The sequence below is a fragment of the Callorhinus ursinus genome, unplaced genomic scaffold (assembly GCF_003265705.2).
Source record: "Callorhinus ursinus isolate GAN/ISIS: 27379988/994484 unplaced genomic scaffold, GSC_fseal_2.0 scaffold1, whole genome shotgun sequence".
Classification (NCBI taxonomy): Eukaryota; Metazoa; Chordata; class Mammalia; order Carnivora; family Otariidae; genus Callorhinus; species Callorhinus ursinus.
The window spans coordinates 474923-488321 of record NW_027397063.1 but is presented as its reverse complement, the minus strand read 5'-3'; the positions used below and the strand labels follow the sequence as shown (position 1 = coordinate 488321).

At 43.6% G+C, this 13399-nt stretch overlaps 1 protein-coding gene across 1 annotated transcript in view; it reads right to left on the bottom strand.

Moving 5' to 3' along the window:
* Positions 1-13399, bottom strand: part of VPS26C (VPS26 endosomal protein sorting factor C) — a 44699-nt gene that overhangs the window by 14433 nt on the left and 16867 nt on the right. The window contains exons 2-3 of the mRNA XM_025871490.2: positions 3343-3486; positions 1983-2132 (exon numbers count right to left, since the gene is read on the bottom strand). Coding sequence (XP_025727275.1) covers positions 1983-2132; positions 3343-3486 — 294 coding nt within the window. The remainder of the gene's footprint in view (positions 1-1982; positions 2133-3342; positions 3487-13399) is intronic.

Genomic DNA, 13399 nt, shown 5'->3' with positions numbered 1-13399 from the left:
ACAGTTGACTCTTGAACAATGTGGGGTGAGGGGCGCCGATCCCTGCAGTCAAAAATCCATGTATAACTTGTGACTTCCCAAAAACATAACTACTGAGAGCCTATTGTTGACCAGAAGCCTGACCGGTAACATCAGATATTTTGTATGTTATATGTATCATATACTGTATTCTTCCAATAAAGTAAGCTAGAGAAAAAACCATAAGGAAAAGAACATACATTTGCACTCTAAGAGATCCAGGTAAAGGGGATCCACACAGTTCAAACCCATGTTGTTCAAGGGTCAACTGTACATCTGCATGCCCTTCTTGGCAATATTTGGAAAAGAGTGAGATTTCCAATTTCATTTTTTTAAAGACTTTATTTTTTAAAGTAATCTCTACACCCAACGTGGGGCTCGAACTCACAACCCCGAGATCAAGAGTCATGTGCTCGACCAACTGAGCTAGCCAGGAGCCCCACCAATTTGATTTGAAACAAATTAATATCTTAACAAGAACGATGAACACTGGAGGAAGGCACAACAAGTATGACCAGTGAAACCTGAATGTTAGTCTCTTCGGTTTCTCATGAACGAATGCTCATGTTATTGAATAAACAGTATTAAAGAGCTACTGTGTCAGGAAAGCAAGGCAATGCAGATTCTGGGGAGAGAATAAATATGACGTTTGAATGAGACGTTTGAGATACTGTCAGGCTTGCTAAGAAGGCATTTTGCAAGTACTGCCTTCTGCGGTGAAAGTACTCCCAACCTAGGAAGCTGGTCATTCCTGTCACCTTCTGGGTGCTGTCCAAAGCCTCTAGTGCACACATTGCCTGAAACTGGTGCACCAATAATGAAGGACTAGATGCAGTTTTTCTGGGTGGAAAGACAATGACTGCAGTGCAGGGTGTCACACGACCCGTGCTTCTGCTCACCCCATGTTTCCAGCACTTCGTAGAACTCGCACGCAGTCAAACTTTGAGTTGAAACTCTCACAAGTGTTTTGAGGATCTGTATTTTTAAAGTGGTGCATTTTAGGGGTGCCTGGGTGGCTCAGTCGGCTGAGCGTCTGCCTTCGGCTCAGGTCATGATCCCAGGGTCCTGAGATCGCGCCCCGCATCGGGCTCCCTGCTCCACAGGAAGCCTGCTTCTCCCTCTGCCACTCCCCCTGCTTGTGTTCCCTCTCTCGCTGTGTCTCTCTCTGTCAAATAAATAAAAATAAAATCTTTAAAAATAAATAAGTGGTGCGTTTTAGGCAGAGGAAGGGTCTCTTGCCGAGACCAAATTATCAGCTACAAGTTAATAAATCAGGAAACTTCCTAACTTTCCACCCTGTTGCACATCCGAGAGACAAAATGGTTTTGTCTCACGCGGCAAGGGGAGTCGTGCAAAGCTGGTATCACAAAAGTACCTTTCTTTCCACTGAATAAAGGAAAGGCTCTCTCCCGCCCGCTCCCTCTGAATCATGACTCCAAACTGTGCTGGAGACAATAGTGGCTAAAGGCGTCCTGAGCCAGCAGAGGTAGACAGGAAGTCATAAATTCACTTCCCCTCATTTACAGGGTTTGTTCAATAAAGAATACTAGCCTATGTTAGAGTAGTAGCCTTCGGATATCTAACAAAGAGATATTTATGCATATAAAACAGACAATCAGTGTGGGTGCCAGAGAGGAGTGAGGGCACAGATGCGCACCAAACACTAACAGCACCCCTCACGGTGTCAGTGTGGCTGGAACAGGGCCCAAAAGAAACAACGGGATTTTTTAAAAGAAGTCATAGCAGGGGTCCTCTGGGGTTCCTATCAAAAATAATGGCCACCCCTTAAATGTGTTCTGCAAAGCAAAATGAGAAATCAAAATAGAATATACATGGGCGGTCCTGGCATAATTACAGTATTAAATTCTTGGGTCCCCTATTTACTTTCAGTGAAAGAAAGACGGAGCCGTTTTGCAAAGGAAAAGCCAGGCAGGAAATGAACTGCATGGGATTAGGAAACTCACCTGAATGTTGACGAACACACCGTGATAAGTCTCGTACAGAACTTTGTTGCCCTTCACGTGCAGAGGAAACTCAAAAGGAATTTCCGTTTTGCCACTGGGAAATTTCCCTGGCTTCACCATTTCAATGGTACTGTTGATAATCTGGATAGGCTGTAAAGAAAAAGCAACTCCATCCATCAACACGGGCTTCTGGATGCATTTTCCAATTAGCGTGTCTATTAACGATCTCCTGAAAGACACGAGCCCCGAGCCCTTTAGAGGCTACCCTCCCTGTGTCCTGGCCAGCATAGTGCTGGGTCTGCAGACGAGCAGCCAGCTGGCTCCAGTCACTGGCGCAATTATGGCTCATTCACAGGACCGGATGCTTAGATGTTTGGTGCACATCTGAAGCCATATTTCCTCTCCTTTCCCCAAAAAGCTCTGTTCGCTGTCCTAACAACCCTCCTGCCAGGCACTGCTACCTTCAGAATAAAGCAGCAGACGTGGCACAGTCAAGGCACTGGGCCAGGAGGGCTGCCACCTGAACCCGGGGGCTCCTCACCAGCCTGTGCCCGCCTCAGACCCCAGCCTCCTGGGAGCCTCCCCACCGCCCGCCGCATGGGGAGGAGCAGGTCTGTCCTCAGCCCTGGGTGCCTCCGTGTTACACTGGGACCCTGCCCAAAGGTAGCTATCACTCCTTAACTAGTTCATGTATTCGAAGCCTTGGTTTATCATCACTCAGAAAATCTACCACTTGTGAAGTGAGTCTCTGAGTGCTTCTGGAAGAAAACACGGAGATTGGGGAAGAGCACGGGAAGGCCCTGAATCTGAATGCGGTTAATGAGAACCTTTCTTCCCTCTGACCTGCTTCCCCCTCAAAACTCAGAGTTAATATGTCCTTCCGGAAAAGGAAACTCTAAGCACAGAAAAAGAGTTTATATTCTGGAACACACACCTCTACCCAAAATGACAAAAAGGAAAAGAATGGCCACTGCTCTATCTGCGTCTTACCTGAGTACCAACTCCAAGAGCTGCCGCGTACATAGTCCAAATAACAGTTTTGTTTTAGGAAGGTCAGTGCCAGAAGCCAGGCACTCCTCAAAAGAGCGCTGGTGTCTTTAAAGGCTGAATTCAGTCTACTTACAGTTCTCCTAATCCTATCTTACAGGAATAAAAACAGGCAGACTTGCAATAGCAGGATATATTCAGAGTCAAAATATCTGAATCTTTTGGCAGTTTGATTAGCAAGTATTAAAAAGTAGGACCACCGCTATGCCTTGCAAAGTATCGACAGGTAACAACAATAAAGCCAGAAAACAAGTAAAAACCACCACACACATCGGGATAATGAACTAAAAATGTGCAACGTCAGCGTCCTTACCTTAACGGAATTATAGAATGCCTCGAACACACCCACACTCTTGGCACTGAGCTGGAGGTTCACACTTCCTTCCACTGTCAAAGACACTCCCTGGTGCTGGACTGAATCCTTACCAGATATGACCACCACGCCCGAGAGCACTTCCTAGGGGAGCAGAGACAGCCACCAGTCAAATTAACACGTCTTTGCATTCACCTTGTTTATTAGCAAAAGCAGGTCTCCTTAATAAGCAATTTGTTCAAAGATGCAGACGTTCACTGAGCACTAAGTGCAGACCAGACACCTGGATGCTGGGATGGAGCAAGCACAGCGTCCCGAAGGGGCGGATGATGTGGGCGGGGCCAGACCTCTGGGGAGCACGGGGCGGGGTGGGGGGGGCAGTGGATCTCAGGCCATCAGGGCTTTCCAGACACGTCCGCAATCCCGGCTGGGAGAATCCCAACAAATGTATGATTCCAAAAAGGATAAAGAGCAGGGCCAGAGGTAAATAGCAGGTTCATGGCCACATTATACACAAGTATGTATAATGACCTCTTCAGAAAGAATACAATAAAATAAAACCCTTTCCTTTGGGTTCTTTCTCAATTATGCTAAAACGACTACACGTTTTCATATGCATAATGTAACACAACTGCTGGCCCGGTGCTCCCTCGGCCCAGGAAGCCTCACTGAGGAGGGGTCTGGAGCTTGTCCACAGAACACGTGAGGGCACCCCACCACTTTTGCTAAGTCTTCCCCAGTCTCTCCACGGCCCGGCTCTCTCTGTAGACATTCGAGCCTAGATTTCCCTGGATCATGAATCATTTAGGAAAGATTTCACAACAGATCATCTATTCATCTATCTGAAGATAATTACGGAGTAACAGAATGTGGACATTATCCTCTCTCCTGGATGGCAGTCTCTTCCTGTCACCATAGAACTCGGCGGTCTCAATTTGCTACAGGGGTTTGGGGTGGAAAAGGAAGTTCGGGAGACAACACGGCATCCTCCAGAGCAGAAAGAGAATCCACAATAAATTCAAACAACATGTTTGTGAAATGACCTTCAGAAACGTAGCACAACTGCTGTCAAATGGTAATATGATGGCTGCAAATTACTGACAACCAAACCAAAAAAAAAAAAAAAAAAGAAATACAGCAAAATTAAAAGGGGCCTGCAGATCAAAGCATTAAAAACCATCTGTCCTATTGGTGTTTAAATCTTATTTCCTCTAGTCACCCAGTGAAAGAACTTGTACCAAGTTCTCACAGTCTGAAGAATTTGGGGAGCAGGAAGAAGTCTGTGTCCCTTAAATGAGCAAGTATTTTGTTTTTGTTTCCTCTCCCCCATAAAAAGTGCATAAGCCAATAATTTTTTTCCCTATTTATTTATTTTTTTGGATGTAGTGTTCCATGGTTCACTGTTTGCATATAACACCCAGTGCTCCATTCAATATGTACCCTCTTTAATACCCATCACCAGGCTAACCCATTCCCCCCAACCCCCTCCTCTCTAAAACCCTCAGTTTGTTTCTGAGTCCATAGTCTCTCATGGTTTAATTTAGACTAAAAGTCCTCTGAAATAATTTAACTTTTAAATTTAATTAAAATTAATTCTATTACTTGTACAACCCAAATCAAATAGAAGTCTAATGTTTAAAAATTTAAATTCACTGGTATATTTTTAAAAATTGATTTGACTAGTATCAAGTAATAAAATGAGCCAAAACAATTTCATGAACTTTATCACTTACACGACATGGCAGCACTTGGGACACTCTGATCCTATCTAATCACACTGTCAGTTAATCTCATGGGAACGGATCTGGGCTGACCACTGATGGGCATATTATAGTCGTGACATCAGGACAACCCCTCCTTCCCTGGTCCCTATAGCATAAGGAGGAAAAGGAAGTAAAGTGCCTTGGAAGGAAGCAGAGTAAATATTTCATGACCCAAGGGACTCTTTAATCATTCTTTGATTTAATTAAGAAAGAATAAGTAGAGGGGCGCCTGGGGAACTCAGTGAAGCGTCTGCCTTTGACTCAGGTCATGATCTTGGGGTCCTGGGATCAAGTCCTACATTGGGCTCCCTGCTCAGTGGGGAGGCTGCTTCTCTCTCTGTCCACCCGCCCCCCCACCCCCTGCTTGTGCTCGCTGTCTTTCTCTCACTCCTTCAAATAAATAAATAAAATCTTAAAAAAAAGGAAAGAAAATATAGTAGAAATACAAAATTAATGAAACATTTGTAGGTAAGTTTGGCAGGTCTGTTCAATCCCCACCAACAAAAAAGGGGTACAGAATTTGTCCAAGTGTAGCCCAAGAAGCCAAGGTACAGAAATTTTTATTATTATTTATTTATTTTTAAGAAACAGAATTTTAGAAACAGAAGACAGTTAAACAAAGAGGTAAGGCCCATAGTAATAGGAACCGATTCTTTTGTTTTTCATGGAAAGATAATTGACATATAACACCTTATTAGTTGTAGGCACCCCAGACAATGCTTGATTAATTCTGGCAAAGGAGCGCAGAATGAGCTTGAATAACTAAAACGAAGGGAAAACTCAAGACCTCACCAAGAACGTGCCCCCAACTTTCATCTAGAACTCTCAACAGGGAGAAAGTAAGACTATGGCTCCGGATGGTGCTGATACATCCCCCACGTCATTAGCAGGGGTCACTCATAGACTCAAGGATGGGAGCAAATCCCAGGAACGAGGCGCAAATATCACACGCACAGGTGCTAATTTTTAGAAGGGCCATGGCTGTCATCACGGCATCAAGGGGGCCCCGGGCCTGAGAAAGGCCCAGAAATACAGACGTGAGTGATGCAGGACCCCCACTTGCACGCGTGGAGAAGACTCAAGGTGACATACCCTGCTTCAGCTGCATGGCTCCGCTGATGGGGACTCATGACTGGGCCAGCTCGACTCTCTGGCCCGGAGGAGCCAGGTCTGGAGAAGGGCCTAGAACAGCTGTCTTGAGCTGCAAACCAAAGCTCAGGCTGGTACAAGCACCGAGAAGGTACTGGTCGCACCCCAGTTTCAGCCACGCTGGCCTTCTGGGCAGAAACGACACCCAACTCCATTCAGAGACCTCATTCTTCTCTAAGTGGAAAAGGCCACTACCAAACAACACAACTTTTTTCTTTTGGGTTCCCCAGAATGAAATACCACGTCCATAATTTGGACCCTGGGTTTGAAGATGGTGGTGTCAAGTCGGCATCCCCGTGCCAGCCTCCTGGAAGCCACCCAAAAGAACAAGAAATAATCCCACAGCCTCTATTCTTGGTGAAGCAAGGAGACAGGTGAGGACCAAGAAAAGGTGGAAGGCCTGCTAAAAAGGCGAGGAGCCAGCGGGGGCCCGCAGGAGAAAGCTGAAGCAAGGCCCTGTGGCCATGGCACTCGGCTTCTGGCAGGTGAGGGCACACGTCGGGGGCAGCGGCCCCGGCTGCAGGCTTGGATGGAGCTGCTCGGGACCCGAGGAGCCGAGGAGGCAGCCCCAGCAAGAGGTCCCTGCAGGCAGCGGGAAGCAGGAGCCTCTGCAGCAGGGGGAGGCATGCAGGCCCTCCCACTGTGAACCCCGCCGCCCCCTTGCTTCAGCCACAGCGGAAGAGCAGTGAAGGACAAAGACACCCACACATCAAACCTCAGTCAGCCTGGTCGAGGGATAAGTTCAAGGCCTACAAGAAGGAGACATAATCGATGTAAACATGAGAGAGGGACGGGAGAGAAATCCAAGCAGCAGATGATGGGAGCCACACAAGACAGATCATGTCACTCTTCTACTGCAAGGGACTTTATGGCAGCTCCCCATGTCACTCAGGGGAAAGGCCAAAGTCATTTCGATGGCCTACAAAGGGGGGGTCTGCCCCTCCCCTGACCAGTCTGGCCTCATCTCTTAACCCGCCCCCTCAGTCACTTCATTTCACTCCTCCCTCCCTGGCCCCCTTGCTAATCCTTTAGGTGCATGCAAACTCCCGCCCCAGGGCATTTGCACGTGTTCTTCCCTCCACCTGGATGCTCCTCCTGCAGGTACCCACGTGGCTTGTGACAAAAATTCTCTCCTTGACCAAATGCTACTCAGCCTTCCTAGAGCTGTTTTTCAACCAGGGCTAAACGTCTGGACTTCCATGTTTGCCTCTGCATGGTCCAACTGTAGCAAGAATTCTGCTAATTGCTTTAGCCAGCCCCTATATCTGATCATCCTTGCTCGGGTTTCTCATCCTCCCCCAGTGCCCCATATGAGGTCGGTCACCCTGGCCTGCCTTCAGCAAGAATCTTGTTAGGTTGGTTAGCCAGAATCCACTCTTAGATTTTGTCCCCAATGTCTCCTCTCTGTAATTTTCCACCCACTGACGTCCCCTGGTCCCCCAGCTCCTTGCCCGCGCTGTACTCAGAGTTGAGTCTGTTCTCTCTCCTACTGCAAGGCCCCACTGCAGAGGTCTCCACACCCACCACAACAGCTCCCCTTGAAAAAGCCTGCCTGATGTCTTTAACAAGTATCATGGATCATTTTTTCTTTAACATTCACTCCCTCAACTCCATCAAGTCATTGTGCAAACGACACCATTTTAGTGAGGGCTTCCCTGACCATCCTCTTTAAAACTGCCCACTTCCCAACACTCACTTATCCCATTCCTCAACTCTGCTCTAGAGCACTTGTCACCTTCTAAGATATACATAAGTAATGATCTCTTATAGATGACCTGTACTCCTGAAATATAAACTCCACAGGTTCAAGTGATTGTGAGAACAGGACCCTGATGAATGCTTACTGAATATTCATTACTCAATATTCAATATTCATAAATGACCATTCACCAGAAAAAAGAGTACAATCAAGCAGATGAAAACTGTGAACATGCATTTCACCATGAATGTTTTAAATTGCTTATATAAAAGATGGACAGAAAACAGAGCTGTAAGGGCTCAGGGATGATGAAATGAAGAGGTCACAGAAAGAGATAAAAGTAGAAGAAAAACTCAGGAAAGAAGTGGAAGGAAAAAAATAAAAACATCACAGGAAAGGAGGTGAAACTGAAAGAGGCAAAAAGTACATACAGGCAGAAGTGAGAAAATGCAAACAAAGTAAATAAAAATTTAATAAAGTATTAAAAAGAATCACCAAAAAAGTGACAAATATGAGGGACAGTGAGGAACATCCAACATGTGCATAATGAAGTTCCCAAATGAGGAAACTGAAAGAATGGAACAGAACACATATTCACTGAAATAATTTTAAAATACTCAAAAGGGTTGGGCCCCTGGGTGGCTCGGTTGGTTAAGCGTCTGCCTTCAGCTCAGGTCATGATCTCCAGGTCCTGGGATTGAGCCCTGCACTGGGGGGTCCCTATTCAGCGGGGAGTCTGTTTTTCCCTCTCCCTCTGCCCCTCCTCCCAACTCGTTCTCTTTCTCTCTCAAATAAATAAAATCTTACAAAAAAAAAATACTGAAAAGGCAAATGAATCAGGAATGGTCAAGAAAAGGACAGATTTTAGTAAAATTATTCTATCTCAAAAAGAAAGAATCCTTCAGGAGTCAGGCAAAAAGATCAAGTCACTCGTAAGAGGGGAGAAAAACCAGACTTCTCCATAGCAAGACGGAATTCAAAATGAAGGTACAGCCATGGCCATTACAATGCTCAACGAACACAGAATTTTATACCCATCTAAACAGTCACTCCACTATAAAAGAGTTTTAAATGTGCAGAAACAAACCCCAAGGAGCACCCCGTGAAAATCCTCCTTGAGGAATTTACTACATAGTGAACTATAAGCATCCATGGAATGGCTAGAAAAACTGTCAAAAAAAAAAAAAAAACAACCACTTGTGAAGACTGAATCCATTTAACTCTAATAATAAGACAAGGAGAAACATGATGATGATGGCAGCAGAACAGAATGCAAAATACAAGGCCCAACAGTGTAGAGGTGACTTAGGTTAACACTAGCCGGGAGAGGAATGGAGCAAGAACGTGGGAGGTAGCACAATGTCCATGCTTGCCCTGACTCTCACAGCTGGGGCTTACAAATACTCCATGAAAACCATGCTCTCCAGGGCGCCTGGCTGGCTCAGTCAGAGGAGCGTGTGATTCTCGATTCTGGGGTCATGAATTCGAGCCTCGTGCTGGGTGTAGAGATAACTTAAATAAATAAATAAACTTAAAAAAAAACAAAAGACAACCCATGCTCCCCAGGAGGGCAGCCACTAGCCATATGTGGCTATTTAAACTCAAATTTATATTGTTTAATATTAAATAAAGTTTAAGTTCAGCCCCTCAGTCATACTAGCCACATATTCAAGTGCCTAAAAACCACTTTATGGCCAGTGGCTGTCACAGCGGACAGGGCAGATGAACAGGACACACACATCACCACGGAGAGGTCTACTAGACAGTGCTGCCCTAAGCAAATCGAATCACAGAGTACAAATAAACTTCACAAAGGTAAATACCAATGAAGGTGATATTTTTAAGTAACTAAGACCAGTTGGTAGAAAGAAGAAAGGAGGAAGGAAAGAAGGAGAAATACAATAATTTCATCATTGCTCACGAGAGGGGATTAATAAATAACGTCTAAAACACAGCATATGTAGGGCACAACAAAAAGTTGTAAGGGTAACAATTATAACAAACTCCAAAGTATTAGAAAATCATATAAACAACATAAAGCAAAGAAAAGAAGGCTGGAGAGAGGAAGAAGTTTTAAAAGCTACTTAAAAAACCATCCCCTCAAGTGACACCAAAGCAGCAGTGACAGAACTCATGCCAAACACGTCAGATTAATAAATGGGCTAAATTAATGTCTATTAAAAACAGACATTCAGATTCTATCTCAAAGTAAAACCGAATTTTCTGTTGTATGACAGAGAAGCACCTACAAGAAGAAGAAAGGCTAAGGAAAGGACTCTGAAGCAAGAGCGAAGAAATCAATCACAGGCTGTAATCTGCACATCCGACAAGACTGAGTTCAGGGCGGAAGGACGGGACGAGACAAAGAAGGGCACTGTGCAATTGCCAGCAGTGTGGCTCGCGGCGAAGACCCACGGCACGACTCCCTGCGATCGAATAACGTGGCATTGACGCTCACATGCAGAAACTACAGGGGACACCAGCAGAAACTGAGGAAAACACATCCGGTGTGGGAGATGTTAATTTGCCCTGTTAGCTCATGACAGATAAAAGGATGAGAAGAAGAAAAGGTATAAAGGACCTACAGGACGCGCCAATAAGGTATGACTAATGGCACACGTGGAACCCCACCCCCTGGGGGGCTATGCTCTTTTTCGTGTCCATAGTTCATGCACAAAAAGTGACCGAACCGGCCTGTAAATAAGTTCAATAGTTTTTTTTTTTTTTTTGGAAAAAAAAATAGCAAAGCAAATTATTCAACTTATCAAGAAAAAAAAAAAAAAGAGGAAAGCAAACACAAATTTCCAAAATAAGAAATAGCAGAGATACAGAAGTAATTAAAAGAACAGTAAGAGAATGCATTGTTCAACTGCATGTGAGTCAATCAGAAAAGTTGATAAAGTGAGTTATTCTGGGGCGCCTGGGTGGCTCAGATGTTAAGCGTCTGCCTTCGGCTCAGGTCATGATCCCAGGGTCCTGGGATCGAGCCCCGCATTGGGCTCCCTGCTCCACGGGAAGCCTGCTTCTCCCTCTCCCACTCCCCCTGCTTGTGTTCCCTCTCTCGCTGTCTCTCTCTCTCTCTCTCTCTCTCTGTCAAAATAAATAAATAAAATCTTAAAAAAAAAGTGAGTTATTCTTCTAGGAAAATACAATTAACCCAAACTAACTATAAAGGAGACATGAAACCTAAGCAAATTGGTCACTGCAGAAAAAGTAGCGAAAGTTATAAATAAGCCCCCGCTCAAAGCACCAGGCCCAGAGAGTTTCTGAGATCATCCCCAAATGTAGAAAGAACAGAAAATTCCAATATTAAACTACTCCAAAACACAGAAAAAGAGCTTCCTTTAAGAAAATAAAGCAAATAAAATAATGACACCAAAAGACAAAATCTATACACATACTCATTCCCACAGAAAGCTAGATTTTTCTCACTTATAACTATCAATCCAAAGGTCCTATATAAAATATTAACAAATACAATCCAGGAACAACTTAAAGGAATATCACACCGTATCCCATGGGATTTAGTCCCGAATGAATGGATAGCTCAATTACTGAGAAAAACTATTAATACAACTCACTATATTAATAGCTCTCCAAAGAAAAATCACAGTTGTCTCTAGAGACGCTGAAAAGTCAGTTGCTAAAATGTTATATCTGTTCTTGGTAAAATTCTTAGTAACCTAAGAAGGATACTTCCTCAACACGACAAAATAGATCGATCTTTCCCAAAAGCCAGCACCAAACTTGATGGGAAATGAGATATGCTGCCTTTAAATCAAGAATAAAATAAGGATGAACACTGTCACCACTATTAATGGACGGCAAGTACTAGTTAATGTAACCAGAGAAATAGTATGAAAATTGAAAAGGAGAAAGTAAAACGGTCATTATCTGCAGATAGTATGACTGTATGCCTAAAAGAACGCACAATTCACTGAAAACTATCAACATGAAGAGAAGAATTTCAGAAGACAGTTGGGTTCAAAATTAATGTGCAGAAATTTATAAGGCATCATGTACAAAAAACAACCAATGAGAAAATAGGCTGGAAGAAAAGTCTTTATTTTCAAAAGAAACTAAGTTAAAATATTATAAGTTAATTTAACAGGAAATGACCAAAAACACTGATAAGACAAAATTTAAAACACAGCTGAGAGGCATAAAACAAATGGAAAGCCATACCATGTTTTTTAATACAAAGTTTTTTTGTTTTTTGTTTTAGATTTTATTTATTTATTTGAGAGAGAGAGAGAGAGAGAGAGGGAGGGAGAGAAAGCACGGTGGGGGCGGGGGAGAAGCAGGCTTCCCACTGAACAGGGAGCCCAGTGGGGCTCGGTCCCAGGACCCTGAGATCATGACCTGAGCTGAAGGCAGCCGCTTAACCAACAGAGCCACCCAGGGGCCCATGAATACAAAGTTTTAACACCTTCGATGTGTCTACTTGCCCCAAGTTAAGTCTATAAATTTAGACAACAGAATCCTAAGGAAAATAATTCTTTCTGGTGCTATGTGGTATGGTGATATAGACCAGATAAGCTGATTTGAAAATTCTTATACAATAGTCAATGAATGTTGAAGAGAAGAGAAAGGAGACTAGCTCTATGAGATGTTATATCGCCACGATAATTTACAACGTGTGGTACAGGGCACGTACAGGTTGAAAGGTCAATAGGACAAAATGGAGGAGACCAGAAATAGACCCAGATGGTAGGGGAATTTAGCAAATGATAAAAGTAGCATTTTAAGTCCACAGGAAAAGATGGAATAGTCACTAAATGATACTAGAAAACTGGTCAGAGAACTGGAAAAAAAACATTAAGTGGGAGCCATACTGCAAACCTTCATACATGGATAGTTCACAATGCATCAAAGACTTCAACGTTTTTATGCAAACAACCAAAATGTTAGAAGAAACCATTCGGGATGACTTTTATCATAGCTAAGTGACTCAAAACTCTGAATAAATACTACTACAAATACAACCCAAAATAAAGTTTGTTTCCTAAAAGTGATTGGGAGTGGTATCACTTACATAAATGATAAACTAGGGAAATAATGCAACGTGGTGTAACAGGCAAATATGAAAATATGCCCAATCTCAATAATAATATGAGAAATAACAATTAAAACTATCATACCTAACAGATTACCAAGACCACAATATTTGAGGATATTGTGTTAGGGGAGGCGGCAATGGGTACTCTCAGATGTTTCTGGTGGGAGTCTGAAATACCATGACCTCATAAAGAACATCTGGCAATACCAAAGACATTTTACAAACACCTGGGCCCAGCAATTCCATTTTAGGAATTTTCCTCAGATATACTGGTACAGGTGAAATGACTTATGAACATGGTTATTCAGGGCAATGCTGTTTGTAATAACAAGACTGTAATAACCTAAATTCCAACAATAGGAAAATGGTGGTTTTTCCCTTGAACGA